Below are 24,472 nucleotides of genomic sequence, written 5' to 3'. Positions count from 1 at the left end.
GGAATTTATTGTCTTTCCTTTGTTAATATTGATAAACTGCATAAACTTTTACCAAAGTCTTTGGGTCAGCGTGTTCACTCACAGAAAAACAGCAGGTTGAATACACAGTGTCCTGCCATCACACTAATAAACGAAAAAGTAAGCTATTTTATTGTTTATTGATCAGAATCATACCAGAGGTCAGTATTGTTTATACAGGAATCTTGTGAACAAATAATTCAGCCAATGATCGTGATTTTTATGTTTCAGTGGGGCACATACACAACCGATTTAAGTGTATTACTCATCATGATCTCCCCTAGCTTATTCTTGAATCTGATTATATGCCCAAAGTAGTGAATTGTCTGTTTTATTTATATCTCACTGAAAGAATTTGAAAAAGAGAAACTTGCTTGTTGCGAAAAAAATTACCATTTTTTCATACAAGTTTCATCTTGAATGGTACTACATCTGAGATATCATCACACCAAACGTACTCGCCCTTTCAATTTGTTATGGTCAATCCCGCAATTCGTTAGTAAAAGAGTAGCTCAAAAGTTGGCGAAGGTGGTGATAACTAGTTGCCTTCCTTCTAATCTTTCACTTTTCAACTAAGAACGGCAAGCACAGATAGCCCTCATGTAGCCTTATGCGAAAATCCAAATAAACTACATCAATCCTTATTATTATAATATTTATAATTCCATAAATTATTACTTGTACAATTTGTTGGACTATACAAAATACCTTTATTTAAAATACGTATGAATGTGCAACAAACGTTTGTTTTTTTTAAGTTATATTGTGGGATGTAGAGCACCTCATATTAACGTTCTATTTATTTTTAGATGCTCACAAGAAATGTAGATTAAATCATATCTTATATGATAGTAAAATTCAAGAAATTCCGAATGACTTACATTAATTCAAATCACATATGATCAAAGGTCATAAGAAAGAACGCCGCCCATTTAAACTTGGTAAAGTCTTTCGAAGCAAATTCATTAAAAACTAAATTTATTTGAGAAGTTGTTGTTTTAGCACAAAGTTTCACAATGGGTTATCTGTGCTTTGTCTGTTGCAGGGAATCGAACCATGCATTTTTAGTACTGTAAGTCCATAAACTTACCAGAGAAAATCTCTGAATAAAAAGGTGTTGCTTTGCTATTTAATGTGTGTGATTACAATGATTGAATTAGTACCAATGTGATTTAAAAATAAACACATTTCTTTGTGTTCCAAGACGTCATTAGGAATTATTAAACATTAAATGAATTTATAGTTATTAAAATGTAATCGACTTTAGATTTCTATGTCACGGGATAATTTTTCTACTCAGGTTGCTGTTATTGTTTTGAATTAAGCATAAAGCTACACAAGGGGGTATGTGTGCTCTGCCCACCACAGGTATCGAAACCCGGTTTTTAACGTTGTAAGTCCACAAACATACCGCTGAGCCACTGGGGAACATTCTACTCAGTAAAAGTTAAAACTATCTAACAGGATTGGGACGTTTTACCCGATGATATACGAAATGTTATCTCGGAGACATTTTGTGTCAAACGCAACAATGTATAGCAAATAAATCGTGTTATACCTTTGCTATAAGAAACAAAACAATCTACTTATCATTTAGTTTGCCTCATATTATATCTCTTGCTATCTCTCTTTACACATCAATATTTATGTACATTTCAGCATGCCTAAGCATATGAATCACCCAATTTGTGTTACTTGTCATTCAATGCAAATGTTTTTCCAACGAAATTGTTATTTTTATTATTCTGACATCTTATATGTTTACAAATAAATGACTTTTTGTTTCATGTATAAGCGCAAAGCCTATTGCTGGTATCGAGCTCTAATGTTTAGCGTTATAAGTTCTCAAGCTTACCGTTGAACCGCTCTGGAGAACGTGAATAACTGGTATAAAAATGTATAGAATTTTTTTTACAAGTACACGACTGAAAGAACTTAAGCAAAATTCACTCTCATTATAATATTCTTAACACATTGATATTTTACACCTGAACAACATTTCATGTGACATATGAGCTAAAAGTCACATCAGAGGTCCGAAACTCAGGTGAAACTTAAAACTGCTGGCTAGAGGAATGAAACTCAATCAGACACAATCGCCGCCTACACGTTATCAGCTACTCCTAACTGAATAATAACGAACGAGACTAAATTCCACTTTTATAACGCTTCCATAGTTAGAAAGTATGAGAATTATTTCCTGGCATGTAGTGGGCTCAAACCACAGACTTTCAGATCCAAAACTTCTTTATACTACCTTGGCATGGTCAGGTGGTTAGAGCGCTTAACTCGTAATCTAAGGGTCGCAGGTTCGAAACCCCGCCACACTAAACACGTTCGTCTTTTCAGCCATGGGGACGTTATAAAGTGAGGGTCAAGGTGGTAAAAGAGTAACCCAAGAACTGAAGATGAGTGGTGATGACTAGCTGTCTTCCCTTTAGTCTTAAACTGCTAAATTAGACGGCGAGTGCAAACAGCCCTCGTGTAACTTTGCGCGAAATTAAAAAAACAAACAATTATTTATGCCTGCCCATACCAGTATGAAGACAGTGTGTGAAAACATGACAAATGATTTAAATGTCATAGCCCTGAAGTAGCTAGATTTATTTATTTGTTAACATTAATTATCTAACAAAAAAGAAGCGAAAATTATATACTTCATCTTGACGGGAATTCTTTGCAGGATATATGATGCGCTGACAAAATTCATTATTCCTTAAAGTTATGTATTGATTACAGGCGTACATGGCTAAGCGATCTGATGGAATAATATCCGTTAGAAAAACAGGGGTTCACTGATATTTTTCATCTTTATTTTGAATTGAAAATACCTCTCTCTCTTCTCAGTTCTCGTAAACGAAACATTTATAAAATACGATGTTTTCTTTTATGACGTCAGATGGCACGTACACTCTCTCCTTCACGTGTAACCTCAGATACCGCGTATTGCTGTATTCTCTTTTCATGAAGTTCGCAGGTTGAAACACAAAAGACGAGTAGTGACTACATTCACACAAGTCGGCACACTAACACTCACCATGGACGTACATTTTTTTTCATCACGTAAACAAACTCTTTCTTGTTTTTAACAGTATTTAAAAGAGTAAATATCTCACTTATAGTTATTAAGCTACTGTGGGCGCGCATACACACTTACAAATATATATACAGTTATTTTGATATTTTCTGGAGAGAGCTTTTTTTTTCAATGTGCTGATTTTAACACTTTCAAATCTGGAAAAAGTAGTGTTACTCTATTTTTGAATTTATTTAAAATTGAAAGAAGTTATTTAAATGTATTTATTGTGAAGTTTTGTATGTTTTACTTTCTATGTTTTGATTTCTTTGCATTGTATTTTCATTACGCTATTATATGTCCTTCACTATAGGACAGTTGGTTAAGGCACTCGACTCGTAAATTGAGGATCGCAGGTTCGAATCCCCATCACACCAAACATGCTCGCTCTCTCAGCCGTGGGAGCGTTATAAAGTTATGGTCAAAGAGTAGCCCAAGAGTTGGCGGTAGGTGGTGATGACTAGCTGCCTTCCCTCTCGTCTTACACTGCTAAATTAGGGGCGGCTAACGCAGATAGCCCTCGAGTAGCTTTCTGCAAAATTCAAAACAAACTAACCACGAAAAGACTGTTATTTTTCGTTCTGAGAGTTGTCTTCTAGATTAACCAATTCTAAAGGGAGTAATAATTTTTGTGAAGGCTTTTATTACATGCCATTTACGTAAAAGTTCCTGTTTCATACTAGGTTATTGTTTTGTTAAAAGGAATTTTTGTCTCTTTAAACGTATATATCACTTGTTTTATGGTTTGTTTTGTTGTTGTTATTAAAAGGCATTAATATGTTTGTTGTTAGAGTGTTTTCATGTATTTCAATACAAATGTTGTTGTTTTTTATTTTAGGATATTTCATTACCATTTTTGTTAGCAATATGTCCTTTTATCATTTCGATGTATTATTTCATGAATAATTTCGATGTAATTTACATTTTCAAGTCCTAGTCAAAAGGTCTTGTGCTTCATTATTATAATGCCAAACAGGTGCCGTTGAAACAATTAAACAATAATAGTCGTGAATAAAATACAATATTCTGTGAACCCAATCCCCTGGGTCAGATTGTATATGCAATATAATTGTATGGCGGGCTGTTTACAACCGCCTCTTGTCATTTTATGCTATTTCAATAACGAAATCTGAAAGAAGACTGAATACAGTGCATTATTGGCATACATGTTTGGTTTACGGTTCTATGGATGCTCCCAGTACAACAGAATGTTCAGGTTCGCTAAGGAGCCACAGGGATTTTTTTTTTTCCGTTGGATGCCATTGTTCCTTACTATTTAATGAGCACAAGAAAAGACTTCTACCGAAACGAGCACTTTTTTACAGTTCTCATTTCATAGTCAAAGGTGTTCAATTCAGTTGAAATAAATTTATTCCACATGGCTGTCCCTAATTTAGCAGTGATAGGGGAGATAGCTAGTAAAAAACCACCCATCTACAGCTGTTTGACTACTCGTGTACCAACTAATAGTGAGATTGACTATCACAATACAACGCCCCTCGGTTGTAAAAGCTAACATATTAGGTGTGACAGGGAATTAAACCCGCGATATTCAGATTGCGAATCACACCCACTAGCAGCACTGTGTTATGTCTCCAGACTTACAACGCTAGAAGCCATGTTTCGATACCCATGGTGGGCAGAGCACAGATAATCCATTGAATAGCTTTGTGTTCAACTTCAAACTAGTTGTTATATCGCTAACGTTTTTAATAAGAACAAACCTCTTTAATCAACTAACCCTAAATTAAGTAATCAACAAATATTTTTCTAGTTTCATTGTCTATGAACAATAAGTGTTCTTCAATATGAACTTCAATTAAAGTTAACCTCTTTAATCAACTAACCCTAAATTAAGTAATCAACGAATATTTTTCTAGTTTCATTGTCTATGTCTTTCATTTTATACTTTCAGTACACAACCTAACAACAACATAAGCCATACTTTTATTGCTAAACTACATAACCGTTTTCAGGTGTAGATGTATTATAAAGATATAGTAAGTTCTGTTATGCGGTTCCAAGTCAGACAAACCTTTTGTGGTGACAGATGCTGCTGTCTGACTGTCTTTCGTTTTTACAATTTGTGAAAGACAGAGAATTTGACTAAAAGTAAATATATATATATATTTTGGATATATAAAATAATTAGAACAGAAACCTGGAAGGGTTATTACGTATACAAGATAACTATTTTCTTAAGAAACTGAGCAAGTGATTTTTGTTTTTCAGTTGAGGCATTGAAATATTGTCTACTTATAGTTAGGTTTGGTAGAAAGAATACTGTACTCTCTCATTCTGTCAAACATATAAACAACCGCAGAATAATTACATGCCCAATGTAAAAAAAATGCAATTCTGCCATTTTACACTAAGAAATATGTGATACCAGGATAGAATATTTCAAAAGAAAAAAAAAGATTTTGAAATAATTTCGTATCCTAGTTTAGTCACCTTAAATTAAAAGTTTATTTAGTGACAGAGAAGATTGAACATAACGAATTAAACTACAAATATTCCAATACTTTAAAATTAATTATAATAAAAAAATTTAGAATACACTTTGAAACAGAAAATCACAAAAACAGAGATGTAAGAACTCGGAGAAGACGAGAAAACCCGAATAGCACAATATCACTTTGAGATCATTATTTTAAATAGCATCAAGTTCACAGAATATTTCTCCATTGACAAGTTAATTTCACTTAAAAGTTAAAATGAAGAACTTCAACCAATTTATAAAACTCCAGAGATAAAAAAAAATACAGTAAAATAAAACACAAAAATTGTTCCACAAAATGTCAAGATGAGAATTTTCCTAACGAACACCTGAAAGTTTTATACAAATATCTCGAGACAAAGTAAAAACGATATTTTTTCACCTTCAAATAAATATATATATATATACACTTAAATTATTACGTTCAGGTTTAGCAGAAACTTCGAAATCAAGGCTGGAAATGAAGTGGTTGTCGCTTTCGTTAGATACCTTTTTTTAATTTTCACACAGAATTGAACGTAAGGGTTAACAAAAACCTCAATTGCATTATAAAGTTGAGAAATAAATATTTACAATACAAGTACAAAGTTTTTATTTTGGCTACTTAGACCTTTCTAATAGTGTTGTAATAATGATAATGTTTTATTATCTTTATTTTTTAACATGTTTGATACAACTTGGTTTTTAAATAGATGGAGTAAATATTAGAAGATGATTTCTTCCCTCAAAACATTTCAAATTCAAAAGTACCTTCGCCAGAAATGCTTATAAAGAGAAATGACGGAACACTCCTAATAGTGCAAAACCTAATAGCAGAAAATTCTTGATTCATTGGTTATATAGCTGATGAGCAATATAGCCTAAAATTATGGAAAAAAAATGGATTGGGACAAAAACATAATTTATCTAAAACCAAGAGTATAGTGATTCTAACCAAGAACTAGCTTTAGAAGAAATATTTGGTCAGAATGTTAAGACATCCGTTGGTACTGTGAAAACTAGCTTCTGCTACATTAGAATATGGCATTTTAGTAGTCGATGTTTTCATTGGTGTTGGTGGGAGAGATTATATTTGCTATTTTTCTTAGAATCGGAAACATTAAGTTTATTTATTTTTATTACTAAGATAAATATAACTTGCTGTTTTACATTAAAATGTTCTAATTAATGTTAATGAATAATATTTTCAGAATAGCAGAATTTAAATATTCTTAAAAAAGTAACAGTGTTTTACACGTAACACATCAAACCCAGACGAAAGTATGGTACATTAATGTTTTCACTGTTTTTGATGTAACGTATTCAATTTTCAGAATAAAAATATTTCATTAGCGCATTGTTTTGATGAATGTTTTTTAAACATTTATTTCTTTGTACAAGATGCAAGTGGAACACGTTATTGCGTACTGTGGTTCTATAATGTGTGAAATGCAACACCATATGATAGTTTTTTCTTTATACTGCTTTCGTTTGTTTGTTTTGAATTTCGCGCAAAGCTACACCAGGGCTATCTAATTTTGCAGTGCAAGACGAGAGGGAAGACAGCTTGTCAGCACCACTCACTGCCAACTCCTGGGCTTATCTTTTACCAACGAATAGTGGAATTGACCATTACATTATAATGCCCTCACGGCTGAAAGAGCGAGCATGTTTGGTGTGTCGGAGATTCGAAACTACGACCCTCGGATTATGAGTCGAGTGCCTTAACAACCGGGCCAAGCTACTCCCTTCGCATCAAGAACTAAGGTCGTATAGATGTAAGATTGTTGTAATGCAATCTTAGAGTTGGATGGTACTGGTCAGTGCTTCTAAAATAACTAAGCTACTTGTGTAGGACAATGGACTATTGCTTCTAACCCCTTATTTTCCCACTGGATCTAGACTCATATTTTAACAACCTGCACAGCACGATTACTAATACAAACAACTTGTCAGTAGGAAATAACACAGCAGAAAGCATTCCATTTATACTGGTCAAATTAAGTTAGCTAACCTTTTGGACTAGGATATATACAGATCTTTAAAAGACATTTTCTCTAGCACTATGTTTGTGCATATGAATACATCTAGACCTGGCATTTTACCACAGCGACTTTAGTTGTATCTCTGTGTTTATAATATTAAAATTAAATTATTAGTTAAGCTATTGAATATATCAAAAGCTCAGTATTACTAAGCATTCTCAATCCTTACTTTAGCTGTAAATGACAAATTTCTTGACCCTCCCAACTGTCTCGTTTTTCACCTAGACTCATCAAAAATTTTATTCAAAACTGCATGACTACCTAGCTAGAAAGGAGATTTAAATTCTCAATCAAAATGCAAATGGCTTAGAGGAGTATTCTCCAAATACACTTATCAGTTACATGTAATGTACAGAAAACTACCTTTGGAATGTGGTAATCTTATCCTTTGGCTATTTACATATTGTGTAGATCATCCTTTTTTTTAGTATTTCTGAATTCTTTCATAAAAGATGTAGCTGGAGAAATACTTGAATTTGTACTAATATGTTATCTAGTAACACTTAGCATTTAGATGTGTCGAAACGTTTGAAGGTTAAGGCTTCCTTATTTTTAATTTACAGGATAACCAAGAAACTTAGGTAACAAATGTACTCTGGGAAAGTCAACCTTATTTGTTGAATATATCGATTAATTCCAAGTCTTTCCCAATTTTGTTGATATTAAGATTTACATACACAGTTTATAGAGTTACATATGCCTTTGTATCTCTAGTTAAGAGCAAGTGTTATTCTTACCTTTAACAAATCCATGTACCTATAATACCACATATCAAATGTTCAGTACATTAGCTTCAATTTTGTCATATTCAAAGACAAATTGGTTTTCCATTCCTATTTTGTCATAAATGCTTTCTTGTACTCAGCTAACTTACCCTAAAAATTTCTGTTTTTAATACTCTTTATACACTGACTGGCCACTTTATTAAAATACCTGTCACTACCTGTTTGAAATATCCTAGAAATATTGAAGTCCTAATAACTGAACAATCAGTGAAATACGATAAGATTGTCTGAATAACAGCTTTAAATAAAGAGAATTCTTTCTAAATTTGACATAGGCAATGTTATATCTTCTGTATTTGATAAAATATTTTGTATAAAAATGAGCTTAAACAGCTTTAAACTTTAAATATATGGAAGCACTTAAATATAATTAAATAACAAACAAGAAATTGACATAAAACACAACCATTTATTGTCTAAACTAATGACATAGGAAGTTCAGGAGCTGTAATCTTGAAGTACAAAGATCTGTTGGTTTGGTTCTGATAGTTTTATCTTAAACGATTCTTTACACCATTCCATTCACACCTAAGTAATACAAACAGTGTTTCAACCACTGTTGGATCTGTTATACCTCAGCAAGCATGAAAAGCTCTAGTACTGAACTAAAGGTCTCAACAGCAATAAATACAGCAGATATACTGTCATTGACATTATTATAAACACTGATTTTCACTCAGAAGTGCTTACTCATATCATAGCCTTATACTGTACTTAACTAACTATAATGCCCATGTTTACAAAGTGAAAACAGCAGTACAATAATCTTGGTATTACACTGCTAACCAAACTATCAAAATACATTAACTTCTCAACTTAATATTTTTGAAGTATTTCTAAATGATGGTTATATTTTAAACAAAACTATCCCATGGCTTTACATAACTAATTAAAGCCACAGTTGTCTGCTAGTTTGGCACAGCTGAGATACTTATACACATGCTATAAGACTTCAATTTAAACACTGGGCTAGACATATAAGAATTGGAAACATACAAAGTCCCTACTCAACAAATACCATTATCAGTGCATACATGTAAATCCACCAAGCAATCATTTGTCCTAGGAAGTACTTATTATAAGTGGATATGTCAGCCAATACATGGTCATCAGTAACTATAAACTAACAAAAATTTGACATACGTCTATTCTAAAATCCACTAAGAAAGTTTGCAGTGTCATGATGAAATCAAACTCTAAGAATAAATTATGTCAAAACATGAATATTTCACACCACAATGGATACATTTTTATGAATCCTCAAGAAAGCTTAAGGAGAAAGCATATCCAAAAATATCTTTCTTTTTTTGTGTGTAGATGAAGATTCACCGGAAGTTCCAATGAGTTGCTAATAACAAAAATGATATACTATCACTAGATCTTATGAAAGTGTTTATCACTGAAGCACTGTCCTTATAAAATCTAGCCAAACTTCAAATCAAAACATAATGTTGATTGATTAGGTAAAAAAAAAAAATTTAGAGTTACCACAGGTATGTTTAACTATCAAAGACAGGGGGAAATGAGCCACTGTCTTTAATATCTAATATTTATTTAGCATCCTTACTATGTTACAAGAGGTATTTATGTACAATATAAAAAGTAATAATGAAAAGATATCACAAAAACAATTATGAAGAGTCTAAGCAACCAATCCAAGTTCTATAGTTATAATCAAGCTATCTGTACAAGAATCCTAACAAACAGCTAATGTATATCCACAAAAAATATTTCACTAAAAGGGAATGAAAATTTCAAGTCAGCTTTATAAAAAAAAGCCCTTAATCACAGTTCTTGTAGAAACACAAATTTGTTTTTCTATTATACTAACATGTCATAGCACTTGTTTTTTAAAGAATAAGTTGAGAATTCTTTGAAAATCAAGGAATTTAACAAGATTATTTGTACAATAATTATTTTTATAAGTAGTTTAGTAAAGAGTACTAAGCACAATGTGGGTAAATTAAGGAGGGATTTAAAAAATATTTCTACCATGCACATTTCTCTCTTCCACACACCTTTATATATTTGTGTTTTAGCAAAAAGTGTTTTTAAAAAACACAAAAGCTACCTACATTGACTCTCCCTAATTTTGAACAGATAGAAAAGGCAGCTGATCATCAGCACCCATCATTAATTCTTGGGCTGTTCTAATTGAATAGTGGGATTAGAATGCACCCATGGTCCCAAAATGTGGAACATGACTTTTTTTTGTGCAGCAAAAGGATGCAAACTATTGATGCTTGGGCCCTCAGTTTGGTATACTGACCATTAGACCATGCCCAGCCTTTTGTGTTGATATAGACATTTTAAGTTAGGCAAGAAACAGCAATATTCAAAAGTTATGTGCCAACTATAAATACATCTAAAATGTACACACAGGAAATCTGAACACATTATTCCAGCAAAGTTTAAAAATTTTGAAAACTGCACTGAAACCTTAAAGGGTAGAATGCATAAATATTCATTTTACTTTAAAAAATCAAGTATCTTGGTATTCGAGCAATAGAAAATTTAATGTGGCATGAATAACAGTGTTGTTAGACCAAAATATCATTTGTGGACAAATACATCTACATGCCACAAAAGGCACATTTCAAAGTCTCATATGTTTTATAACTAACTGAAGCTGTTAACTATACCATTGAAACTATTACATAAGCACAGGAATGTCTATTTAATCATTGCAAAAGACAGCAGATGAAAATATCTAATTTTGCAACTGAGAAAAAATTGTTAAAGTTACATAATTGAACAGATTGGTCTTGGCAGCAGAACTGGCATCACAAGTCAAACTAAACGAGATTTGTCTAGAGAAAGATGTTAACTGCCTGGAAGAAAACAAATAAAATTATGCTCCTTATGAAGCATCTGTTTCTAACAGATTAAGGAATACAGACATTTAACCAGATTTATTAGGCATGTATTTACCAATTCATTTATGTTGCTAATAGTATTACTGTGTTTAACTCTAAAATAAATTTGTTAATCCCTTCTAGAGAAAGTTTAGGTTCCTTTTGATACTGAGTTCTAAAATTTATTTATTATGTGGCTCTGGTTATTTTAAGTTAATTCAAATTTCATGACAGGTCAACATCTAGTATTAAGTTATTTAAAAACAATGTGTATTTATGTATTTAATCATTTCTGAATGCTTGGTTTAACAGGTGTAATTTTTTTCATTTTTGTTTACTTATCTTTCATGGCTATAGCTTTATCAATTAATAAAAAACAAAAATCGCAAATGTTTATTAAACTGTACTATATAATGTTTTCTTTTCCATATTTTGCATAAAAATTAGCTAAAGAGTTAGCCTAATCCATATGTAACACATGTGTATTATATTTACTTAATACAAATAAATGATCCCAAATAGATACTTACACTCTGCCTTCTAAACCTGACTCATCCAAAAAGGGAATTTTCAAAACTGAACAACATTAATATTACCAACAAAACTCACAAAGTTTATTGAAATAGTTACACATGTGAAAGTTATGTACATATGTATACATTTAAATTTATCAAAATTACTTCAAGTCATTAGGGAAAAAAAATTTTGATTCTAAATATAATCCCTGTAATAATGAACGACCTTTCAAAGTATTTAAATGAAGAGCTGAATAAGCAACAAAATCAATAAAATGCTTGTTTTAAAGTTTCACACAAATCCACATAAGAGCTATCTACACATACCCACCCATAATTTTGAGCTGACAGACCAAAAGGAAGACAGCTAGTCAACAGCACAACCACCACCAACTCTTTAACAGAGTGTGTGTGTGTGTGTGTTTTCTTAGAGCAAAGCCACAGCTGGTTATCTGCTGAGCAAACAGATGGAATTCAAACCCCTGATTTTAGCATTATAAATCCATAAACACACCACTGTACCAGCAGTGGGCCTTTATCAGGATGAACAATAGGATTTATTAGTGAATTTTACATTGCACTCACTTTAAAACACATTTTTTTGTGGCAACAGATATGAACCATGAATCCTTGAATTTGCAGTTCAGGTACACCAACTGCTAGACCACAGCTGAATCACCAGAAAAAGAAATATTAAAATATCATGAACAAAAATAGTTAAATTTATGTGAAGTATTTTGGAAACGGTTTTATGACTTGATTACTGGATGTTTTGTTTTGAATAATTTTATAGAAAAAAATTCCTATAAATAGCTCAAAATGATCAAAATTCAAGATGTTTCCCATGGCTTACTAATAGTTTAATATTATCAAGAAATTCAAGAGATACCACATAGTACTTGATCACTTTCCACCAAGGCTTTTCAACCAGCTAAACACATGACACACACAGATAATTAAACAAATACAGATAATATAAAGCAAACAGTAATCACTCACGACCAATATTCCAATTCACGAAATGGGATTTACTTAAAAACAACATCCATACTTGTGGGGTTTACTAATCATACAAAAATAATTCATTGACAAACACTAACAAACTAGGATTCAACAATCATGAAATGGGAGTTACTTAAAAACAACATCCATACTTGTGGGGTTTACTAATCATACAAAAATAATTCATTGACAAACACTAACAATACTACGATTCAACAATCACGAAATTGGATTTACTTAAAAACAACATCCATACTTGTGGGATTTACTTATCATACATGAATTTGCTGACATATACTAACACAACTAGGCTTTAACAATCACAAACATGAGATTTACTATAAGCAACACCCATACTTGTGGGGTTTACTAGTCATGTACAAATTTGCTGATAAACACTAATACTACTAGAGTTTAACAACCATAAACATAGAATATATTTGAAACAAGCAAAATGAAAAACACTAAATTAGTGGAATCTCCTGATCACATGCATGTCATTTACTGATCATGCACACATGAGATTATAAAAATAAAACATATTAGTTGGGTTATTAATAATTGTTAAGGAATTTACTAAAAATATATACATGATGCTGCAATTTATCGCTTATTAAACCAAATGAGCAGGATCACCATTTCTGTTTTTTTCCCATCAGAACTGATAAAAAGACGATAACTTTAATAGATTAAAATGAATGTTTTTACCTTGATCATCAAATCCACTGTATAAATTAAAGGTAAATTTATATTCAGTTAAAAAACAAATTTGTTAAACATTAAACTGCAAATACCTAAATTACACTTACTTTTACCAATAAAAGTTGACAGTTTCTTTACTTGTAGGCAATAGAATAAGCAAAAAACATATCATAGTATGAGCTGCAGAACATACCAAATTCTTCTTACAATGAGTTTTTAATGGACCATTATAATAACTATGCTGTTATTGGTAACACATATAAACATCACACACACGAATGAAAAAAATTCATTACTTCTGATGCATATTTTAGATGATAAAGACAGGCTAGTGAGCAGAGTGACACTATTAGAACTCAATAATAAACTCTAGCCTTTCTATGGCACATTTAGATAGATACAATTAAACATTATTGAAAATTGATAACTCTTTTAAGTTAGAACAAATGTTCTGTTTAACAATAATTTAGAAAGATAATACTTCATAACAAAATAATAAATTAGTAACAAGCTGCGAGTCACTAAAACTATTTAAGGAAAAGTTATTTTGATATTTTTTTAAACTTAGTTGATTCAACTTGTAAAGTAACAAATAAAATTGTTTATTTTACCGTGCAAACTGCATATATATAAATGATTATAATGAGAGCCTTTCCAGGAACTATTTCATAATTTGTTACATATTCATTATTCTAAAAACCATAACATAAAAGTTTAAATACATTTTTATTTTTCATTATTGTAGTTTATACATAAACTGCATGGAAGGATAAAAAGCAAATATTGAATAACAAATACCTTATCACATATACATACATTCAGTTTCTATCACAAGTGTCAAAAATATTTCAGAACAGCATGCAATAGAAATAAGTAAATTCACTGCATAAGTCATATTACAGAAATACACACTACAGGTTTTTTTCCAGTCAAACAAAAACATAATTAAGTTACATCCAACAAAGAAGATTCTCTTTGAGTACTTGTTGCAAGTGATGTTTGAGTACCTGTTGTGTTGGTTTGGGGCTGGAAAGTCTGGGTAGCTGCTGACGAGGTATGGAGAGACAGTGAGTGACTACTTTCACGTCTACTTGCAGTGGTGGTCTGTGTCACATCCCTACCTGTTGATTCTGGTTCTCTGCCTTTACTATAAGAACACTGGCTGCTTTGGGTTGAAGGAATTCTAAACATATTTATGTGTAAATATTGTTAGAGTAACAATAAATACATATTATTCATTAAGAAATGATAATTCAAGAATTATCAAACCCTTATCAACCTGTGAAATGTCTAAAAGATAGAAGAAAATTTTTCATCACTGAGTGTGTATGTCTATGTATGTATGCACATATAATATTTCTAATAGTTTCAGTTCAATACTGCTTTTCTTTCCTCTTCTGCCAACATCATCAGTTATCCTGGCATTTAGCCAATTTACTAGAGAAATAATTCACTTACAGTATAAAGGATTTACTTTTATACATTTATTTTAATATCTATGTTTCTTTCAGTTTAATATATACTTAGAAATGGATATGTGTATATCTCTGTTCTCTAAAATTGTAGAAAATTCTTGAGCATAAGAATCAACAACATACATCTACACAAATGCCTGTATTGTTGGGCCAGCTGAATGTTTGAGAACCTCACCTTAAAGTTTATAAATTGCAACATGTGGAGAGACAGTATAATACTGTTGGGTCACTACAGTCAATATACGATAAATCTCAGAAGCTATAATTGCAACAAACATTTATTAACCAGAAACTACAGATATATAGCCAGGTAGATTTAGAGCATTACAAGCTGTTCAACTGTGGAGAATTAACTTTGGAGGTTAATATTTCCACAAAGACATTGTATAAATTCAGCTGTGAGAAACTTACATGAGACTCTATACAAGAATAAAGCTAGCTAGCATTCTCACCAAGTGAAATGTACCCGTGTATCAACGTAAAGTTACTTTGCTTTCTGTGAACCATTGATAAAAGATTCGGTTTTAGATCAGATATAAGGCTCAGCATGGTCTGGAATTTTGTAATACTGTTGTAAATAAATCATTATTTGTAATAACCATTATTAAAAATTGTATTCTTGTTTGTATATTAAAATATATTGTGTTAAGAAAGAAAATAGTTTATCAATCTTATTGACAAATATCATAAATTTGATACATATACAAACAGTCATTAGCTTCTAAATTAAAATTTCTGCTATTTCAAATTGTAATACTTAATGTATATATCATAATAAATAGGTGACTCATCCAAGACAAATTATAATACACAACAATAGTTGTAATTTGAATCATTAAGACAAATGAAAGACTGAGCTTCAATATGGTACATTATATGGTGCATTCACATCACATCATATTCTATGAAGCTATAAATCAATGGAAACAAATACTAATGAAGAACAATGTAAACTGAATAAAGTGGTATGAGAATAATTTATGGCTTCATCTGAAAGTGATTAGATGTAGCTCCTAGAGAAAAGAACAATAGAATTTAGTGATATGTTTAGAAGAAAAAAAACATGGCTCTAGAAATTGTTTTATAGTTTCTCTAAAGATTCTTTTACTTTCTTGAAAATAATTAATTCTTAAATAGTTAGGTGTTTGAAAGTTACATCAATATTTTTTACAATAAGACACCAGGTAAGTTACAGTTATGACAGAAAGTGTTCACACCCCTGCGTCGTGAGTAGTTTTTTATTCATAACTTGAAAAGTATCATGATTAGGATAATGAAAGTAAAATATATTACAAATATTATACTAACACACATCTACATAATTTTCTATGTAAACTGAACAACAAATAAACTGTTTATAAACAATTATCCAAACATAAGAGGGGCAGAGAGTATTCATGCATCTACTTTAATGGTCAGTTGTGTAGCCTTTCAGGTGAATTACTTGGCACAATCTCTCCTCATAGCCCTCCATGATCATTTGACAGTACTTGACTGGTATTTTCTTCCATTCTTCTTTACAGAAGGCCTCCAACTCTTGCAAGTTTTTCGAATGACGCTGATGAACCCTGGTCTTCAACTGATACCAAACGTTTTCAATTGCGTTAAGATTGAGTGACTGCAATGGCCACTCCAGAATGCTTATATGGTTCCTCTACAACCAGGATTGCACATATTTCGATGTGTGCTTAGGGTTATTGTCGTGCTGGAAGATCCAACGATGCCCAAGCTGGAAGTTCCGAGCATCATTCTTGATATAAGTACCTAATATATCAACGTACTCTTCTTTTTTCATGATTTCGTTGATGCAGTTGATGATCAAGCCACCTCCGTGTTTAACTGTATGGAGGGTGTTCTTTGGAAGATTTCTTTCCCCTTCTTACAGAAAATATTGCAAACATCATTGTGGCTGAAAAGCTTGAATTTAGTCTTGTCTGACCAAAAAATACCCTTCCAATAAGTAAATAGTTTATCTACATGCTTTCTTGCATACCTCAATTGTGCTTCTAAATGAACAGGCTTTAAATATGGAATTCTACGAGGACAACATGCTTTGAACCCAGAAGAGTGTAACATGTTCATAACTGTAGAGGAGCTTACTTCAACTCCACTTTCCCTTACCAGTCTCTGTATGTCATTACATGTTAAACGAGGGTTCCTACTAATTTCTCTGAGAAAATTCCTCTTGGTTCTCTCTGAAATTTTGGTGGGGTGTCCGGAACGAGGAGGTTAGCAGTTGATCCTGTAAGCTTGGCAATTATGTTTTGAACAGTAGACGTCAGCACACTAAGTTGTGTAGCAATACCGGAAAGAGACACACGAGACTTGTATTTTACAATAATTCAGTTTTTTAAATCATTGGACAGTTGTTTCCTGTTTGCCATGATGACCAAGCAGATAATGATGGAGACAGCGCTAAATTGCCAGAAGTAAATTTTTTACTGGCTAAATTCCAATAATTATGAACCCAGTGTCTAGTTCTGGAATGGTATAATGTACTTTATTTGCCAAACAAAACAAAACTTTTACAGGAATATCAGTTTTTTCATACGTTCTGAACTGTATGAACACTTTCTGCTCCTCCTAATTTTGGTTATTTGTCATTTAATGTACGTAAAAATTTATGTAGATGTGTGTTAGTATAATATTTGTAATAAATCACACTTCTATTAGCCTAATCAATATACTTTTTAAGTTATGAGCAAAAAACCACTCAGGACACAGGGGTACGAACACTTTCTGTCGTAACTGTAAGTAAATCAAATACAGCATGCTATAGCAAAATATTCTTATGACTCAAATTCTTATTTATTAATTATTATTGTGAATAATCATAATCAAACAATGCACAAAGTAAAATAACTTACTCTTTTTATTTTTTCAAAAAACATTCATTAGTTATAAGTTGATTTTCACCAAAAACATTGTTAGCAAAAATACTACCATCTAGTTTGACTTGACAATATTTTGAAAGGCCTAGTCTTAAGTCACTGATAAATCTTTCTCAGTTTTTATGGTATTTTTGTAAATTTAATTAAAGCCATAAGTATCTAATACTACAGCTGGCATATTAAATTTTCAAAATAAATATACAAATGAAAATGAATCAAGCTCAAAGTGACTGGATACATGAAATGGAACTTTATGAACTGCAAATTTTCAGAAAAGAAATATTTGTAATGTTTCTTGTTTGTTTGTTTTTCAAAAGTGTTTCATATCAAAATATTGGAAATTTCACAAAATAAATTATTTGAAAACTAAATAATATGTAAATGAATTTCTTAAGCTGAAACTAGATACTGTTTAGTAGGTGTTTTTTTTTCTAGGTTTCATGCAATTTAATTGAGTACTGTCTCTATGAGAAGAATATCTGTGACACCCTCAACCTCATCTGGAAAGGGTTAACACATCTATACAAGAGTCATAATATGAATTCAATCATTATATACATACAACTGATTTTTGTTTCAGTGTTCTTCACATTCTTTGGCATTTTCACAGTTGCTACAGAAGTATTTATACGTGTATTAGGCCTCTTGTAAAAGATCTCTCATTAAATTGGAAAGTAAATAATAAAGATCACATTTGTATAATCAAAACAGAAACTTAATAACTTACAATGAACAAATGTATTGTAGAAACTTGTTCTAGCTAACAGTTCTATCTATTACTGTTTATGTTTTAGGTTTAATAACAATTTAAAAGAGAGCATACTTTTAATGAAGAACTTGATTATTACTGTCAGCAGTCCAGTTAAAATGCATCTTAAAAAATGACACAAATTTTTAACAGTTTGTTAATGTTAAAGACAGAATCTTTTCAATAGCTTGCTAAGGATCTATGAATTCAAATATCTGTCGTGCTACCAGGGATATACTGAATCTACTATTAGATGACTCTACAATCACATTTATGATCATTATGAATTACAATCTTCAAGTTGTGTAAAAGATCATGATGCACCCCCTTGATTTTTTTCTACGTTATTATACACACCTGGAAAGATCCAACTCTGTACACTCAAATCTCATTATCCAATGTTAGGAAACCAACCCCGAAGGTTGGTGTATTACCACAGAAAATTATGACTGAATTTAAAAAAAAAAACTGAAACTTAATTTTGTTCATTTATAATTAACTAACTCATTAAATATACAGTCAAAAAAAATTTTAAATTTTCACTACTACACAATTAAAACTAGACTTCATTAAATATGAATGTTTTATTACTATAGCTATAAAGCACTAACAGTGCTTAAAAGGAAGGCTGAAATTGCTTGATAAATGTTTATTAAAACCTTTAGGCTAGTGGCAAGCAAGAAGTAAACAAATGTGTCAATAACTCATAAATTTACATAATAAATGGTAACTTGTGCTTTAATGCATGGTCATATTTTTGTTTTCAGGCTGTTTAGTTGCCTAATACATAACAGCTATATTTTTTTAAATATGAGTCGTAATTTATAATAATAAATTTTGTTTAATCTCATATTTCTAAATTGGCTTATTAACAGAAAGGTAAGACCCTAAAATATATGACTTCATATTATAAAACAATGCATCAATACTATATTTGTTTTTAATTTTCAGTGCAAATAACCTGTGATATTTACATAACCATGAAGCTGTACTATCTGTAAGTTGACAAAAATGCTTGTAAGTTAAACTACCAGAACATAAAGAAATAACTAAATTTTTACTCATAATATTACAATTTATTAAGTATTCTAAATTATATTAACATCTTAAATTGATTAACTTTTTTAATAAATAAAATACAAATTGATACTGATTTAAACACATTACTTAAAAGGTAATTGGAACTTACTAAATAAATTGACTTCTAAACAATATTGACAATTGAAGTAATAGCACAACCACACAGTTAAGTTTAAATTAATCTGTAATTTCACATCAAATTTTTCACTCTTTTGAGGAAACTGCTGAATTATTTTCTTCTGCAAAAATGTGATACTTAAAAATCATATATATTCAGAGTACGCTACTCTTTAATTAACAACATTAACGTTGTTTGAATAGTAATATCCCTTTTTTTCTTAAATGTTAAAGTAGCTTTTAGTTGCACTTTAATATATTAGCTTGAAAGTCAGGTACCAAAGTAGATTAATCATCCAGGGAACAGTAATGTTCAAAATAGTTAGAAGTCTAAACAAAAACAAATATTCACTACTGTAATTTGCCTTTTTTGTTGAAGTTTGCAAATATATGTATTAAAGCAGCACACTTTGACTTTAGTCACACATTGGAATTTACAAGTATATACGTATCTATCTACCCATCAATATATATTCTGTTCAAAAACAGTACTTGAATATGTATCTGAGCATATATACATATATATGTGTGTGTGTGTGTGCTGACACTACCTTTTCCACTGCATATCACTTCATTGTACAACTCAAAATAATTTATGTTTTAAATGTTTTTAGATTTGTTGATTAATTACCTAGAGGGAGCAATACTTACGCTGGCCGACATATGCACAGCGTTCCTCTATTAGTTCCATAAATAAGTCCCTGGCCTGGGTGAGGTAACCATCTGATTGAATTGAGACTGACATGTGGTTGGCCATGCAAGGTTAGGCTATGTACATGCTGTAAAAAAGAAATGGTACTACCGATGTTGCATAAATCAATAGATATAGATTTTTAGTGGCTGTTGCCAAAGTTATAAAATATTATTATTTAACTGACCATTATTTTCTACTCACTAGCATTAATGTATTATCAGCTTACATGGGAATGAATATGAACCAATTTGTTTTTCTAACATTTATTAGAATATTAGAGGTTAAAATTTATGATTACCTACTTAAATTACTTTTTAAACAGACAGACAATATCAGCAATACCTTATTACATGTAATTCAACAGTAACAAGCAATAAATTACTTACAAAATAAAATTACAAAACCTTACTGGTATAAAACTCAATAACTTTATTTAGCTTTGGAGAAAAGTGAATTTTTTTAAGTCTGCATATGTAATGGTTGAGTTTCACCACTTTCTTTTAAAACAGTTTCATTTTTTTAGATTCTAGTTTAGATATTGCACATTACAGAAGTGATGTAGTCATAAAAAATGAAATACAAGATGACTTGGCTCAGTACTGTCACTGATTTTCTGAGTTAAAAACAGATTAAGTGACTCAGAGAGAAGTTGCAATTTATGGATTTATCCTGATTGTTTAAAAATATGTGATATACACAAAAAATTCTTTTTTCAGCATTTTATCTCAAATCCATTCATTTATATAAAGTTAAAAATCAGTATATTTTCACCTATTACACATTTCATAAAAAGTACAAAGGCTTTCCCAACCTCCTAACTAAAAAAGTGTCTGGTGGCATTCCATAATAAGATAAGTCAGAACGTATGTTCCTTCAATTGTAGAAATAGAAATGTAGTTCTGTATATATTTAGGCTGCAGATAGTGAAAATTACTTGGATTAAGAAAATCTGTAATGCCAAACAAATGAAATTATATACAAAAAATAGCTGGACATAATACAGTGAACCTTGTAAATACAAACACACAGGAATATAGACAAAACAAAGCCTGTGCAAATGATATATACAAATATACAATGTATTATATCAGATCAACAGCATACTTAATTCTCAGGACACAACAAAGTGTAAGTGACAGATAAAGAACACGATAAAGAATACAATGTAGTGATGATATCACTTAGTTCCAACAAATTGAAAATGAAACAACAACATCTATGTATTACTCAAATATTTGAAATACCACAGACTTGTAGATTATTAAAGTTTTACAAAATGCATAACTTTCAAACGATTGTCAAATAATGCATTTTACATCATAGAATAAGTAGGCCTAACTGTAATGAGAACATTTACTCCTAGTTTTGAAGACAAAAATAAGACATAAGCTAGACTTTTACTCAGTCAACACTATAATATTACATTATTTGAAGTTCAGTACATCCAAGGTAAAATAACAGCAAAGAACTGTTAAGTCACTCCAATATTAAAATGTAATAAGGAATAAAAAGATGCACAGTATCTTGTATAGAGGTAATGATTACTGATGGTTTTAAGTTCCTTTCTTACAAAATAACCACACAATCACTGTCAAATGTAGAAGACAATACTCAATACATTGACTGATTCCTGTACAGCCAGTACAGGGAGATTAGTTAGTCAAAACTTTATAGTATAATGATTTTATTATTAGTGGTGGAAATCTATTTTTGAAAGGAATTGGTTTAAAGTAGGTATGCATGTCATTGATTATTTACTTTTAAAAACTGACAATTAAAAATATGTAATGGTATCAAAGAAATTGGAAATGAACCATGATACCTTAACAAATATGTCACAGCTTCTATTACACAAAACAGGCACATCAAAATTAGTCAGTCATACAAGAGGATAAAAAACAGGCATATTATAGAAAGCCTTGTAAAGGTTATTAATTTCTGGGAAGTAATAAGTCTTTCATTTGATGATGTACTCAGTATTAAGTTTTGAAAAAATGTTATTTAAATACAAAATTATAGTATTTCATAATCATAATTATGCATGATGTCTTACTACAAATTTGCTTCTATCAAAAATAGGAAAAAATAAAACTGCAAATTAGTCAGTATCTAAAATTTAGAGTGAAATGTAAGGTTTCAATAAAAATAAATTTGTAATCAAGTTACATCTCTCTAAGGTATAAGTAATGTACAGTTACTGTTTTGTACCAAATTTATTCTGTAATCATCTTTTCTCATTGATATTTTTCTGGGTTTTGTTTATCCAATCATAGAAATAAATTTTAAATGATGGTTGTTTCAGTGGAATATGCAGCCAAGAATCCTAAACAATCTACCTAGTAGTCAGTTTCTATTGCATTAAGACCATTATTATTTATATATTATGTATAAGAATGTGAATGAAATAGTATTAAAAAGAGTGAGAGAAAAGGGCAGTTTTAAAAGACAACTTTATTAAGAACTAGGCTACTTACAATTAATGACTTTTTCTCATTTGCTGGATCAAGCTGAAAGATTTGAGCTACAACCTGGAACAGGAATAAAAATGTTAAGTCAAATAATGTTATACACGGTAAGACGCATACATACTATCTTCTTAAAAATATCATAGACAGGCAACAAAAGGTTCTCTATATTTATTTCTATACATTCATCAGACCATACAAAAGTTTATTTAAACAATTAGACATAAAAACTTATCATTTGAGATTTAATCTTATCTAGTATCTTTCTTCCTTTTGAAATTATGTGTGCAACATAAAATTACAAATACTTTCCTACATGATTCCAAGGCATCTAAACAAGTAATCATTAAATGCACACAAGATAATGAAAAGTTAAAAGTCTTACTTCTCTCTCAGATGTTCCAAGAAAAAGTCGAGAAGAAGCCTGTCCAACAACCACGTAACGGCCTAAAGGGGATATACTGACTGAAATTGCATTAGGCCCAAAGCTCCATGTATACAAACATTGCCCTAGAGTTTGGGAACCAAGTGAATAGACAGCTAATTCTGCAGTATGTACAATTCCTGAGGAGTTAGGGACTAGTGCTGCTAGGAGCTCTCCATCAGATGAAATATCAACACTGGCATCATTATGTATTTTACACTTTGGTACTACTATATTCATTTCAGCTGTAAAAAACAAATAGACTAGTGTATTAAGTGGGAAGAAAAATCAACCCTCATTTTAGATACATATGTTACAAACTGTGTATTTCAAGAATTAGCATCAGACTTATATGTTATTTTTATTACATTGTTAAGATAAAAATGATATTGATCATACAAAACAGTAAACACATGCATACCTGCTTTATATCTTGTTTTCAACTGCCTTTATTTTAATTGTTTCAAGAAATGAAAACAGCATAGAGCCATACAAAAAAATCACTAAAACTGTATGCACAAAAATACCTAGATGTGCACAATACAAAAACATCTAATGACTGGTATTTATATGTTGATTAAATGATTACAAAATATAAAGTTATTAAACGACAACCTTTAGTATAAGTCGGATAATTTTCTCACTTAAAGATGTTATTAAATAAAATAATTAGAGGTTAGTTAAGTGTGAAGGATATGACTTTTTGACTTTGAATTATTACACTGAATATTGGTGTACTTGTTCATTATCATTGCCTAAATACTTTCCTGTACAAAGGTATAAATAAAACATTTGATGGTGTTTCACAATTAATAATAGATCTAGATCAAATTTAAAGCATAAGTTTTTATAGATAGAGAAACAAAGATATATAACTTTAATTTCTTGAGTAATGTCTAAAAGTACAATAATTAAATAGAGGAAACACAACAATATATTTTTAAAATATTTAATAGCACAGCTGATGAGCAAAGGCTTCACTAGCAAATGGTGCTACATACAAATAAACCTGAAAGAACATTCACGTTTGTTGGGATGAAACACAACACACTCATAAATAAAAAATGTAGTGTATAAAATGTATAAGACCAATTTTGTCAA

At 30.8% G+C, this 24,472-nt stretch overlaps 1 protein-coding gene across 1 annotated transcript in view; it reads right to left on the bottom strand.

The window, feature by feature from the left end:
• Window positions 1–14,184: 14,184 nt before the first annotated feature.
• Window positions 14,185–24,472, bottom strand: part of LOC143240667 (activating molecule in BECN1-regulated autophagy protein 1-like) — a 69,393-nt gene continuing 59,105 nt past the window's right edge. The window contains exons 14-17 of the mRNA XM_076483469.1: window positions 23,333–23,616; window positions 22,957–23,010; window positions 20,440–20,567; window positions 14,185–14,660 (exon numbers count right to left, since the gene is read on the bottom strand). Of these exons, the coding sequence (XP_076339584.1) occupies window positions 14,423–14,660; window positions 20,440–20,567; window positions 22,957–23,010; window positions 23,333–23,616 (704 nt within the window). The 3' untranslated portion in view covers window positions 14,185–14,422. The remainder of the gene's footprint in view (window positions 14,661–20,439; window positions 20,568–22,956; window positions 23,011–23,332; window positions 23,617–24,472) is intronic.

This window comes from Tachypleus tridentatus, chromosome 13, assembly GCF_004210375.1.
Source record: "Tachypleus tridentatus isolate NWPU-2018 chromosome 13, ASM421037v1, whole genome shotgun sequence".
Lineage (NCBI taxonomy): Eukaryota > Metazoa > Arthropoda > Merostomata > Xiphosura > Limulidae > Tachypleus > Tachypleus tridentatus.
The sequence above is the reverse complement of the archived record's forward strand: the minus strand, read 5'-3'. Positions and strand labels throughout refer to the sequence as shown.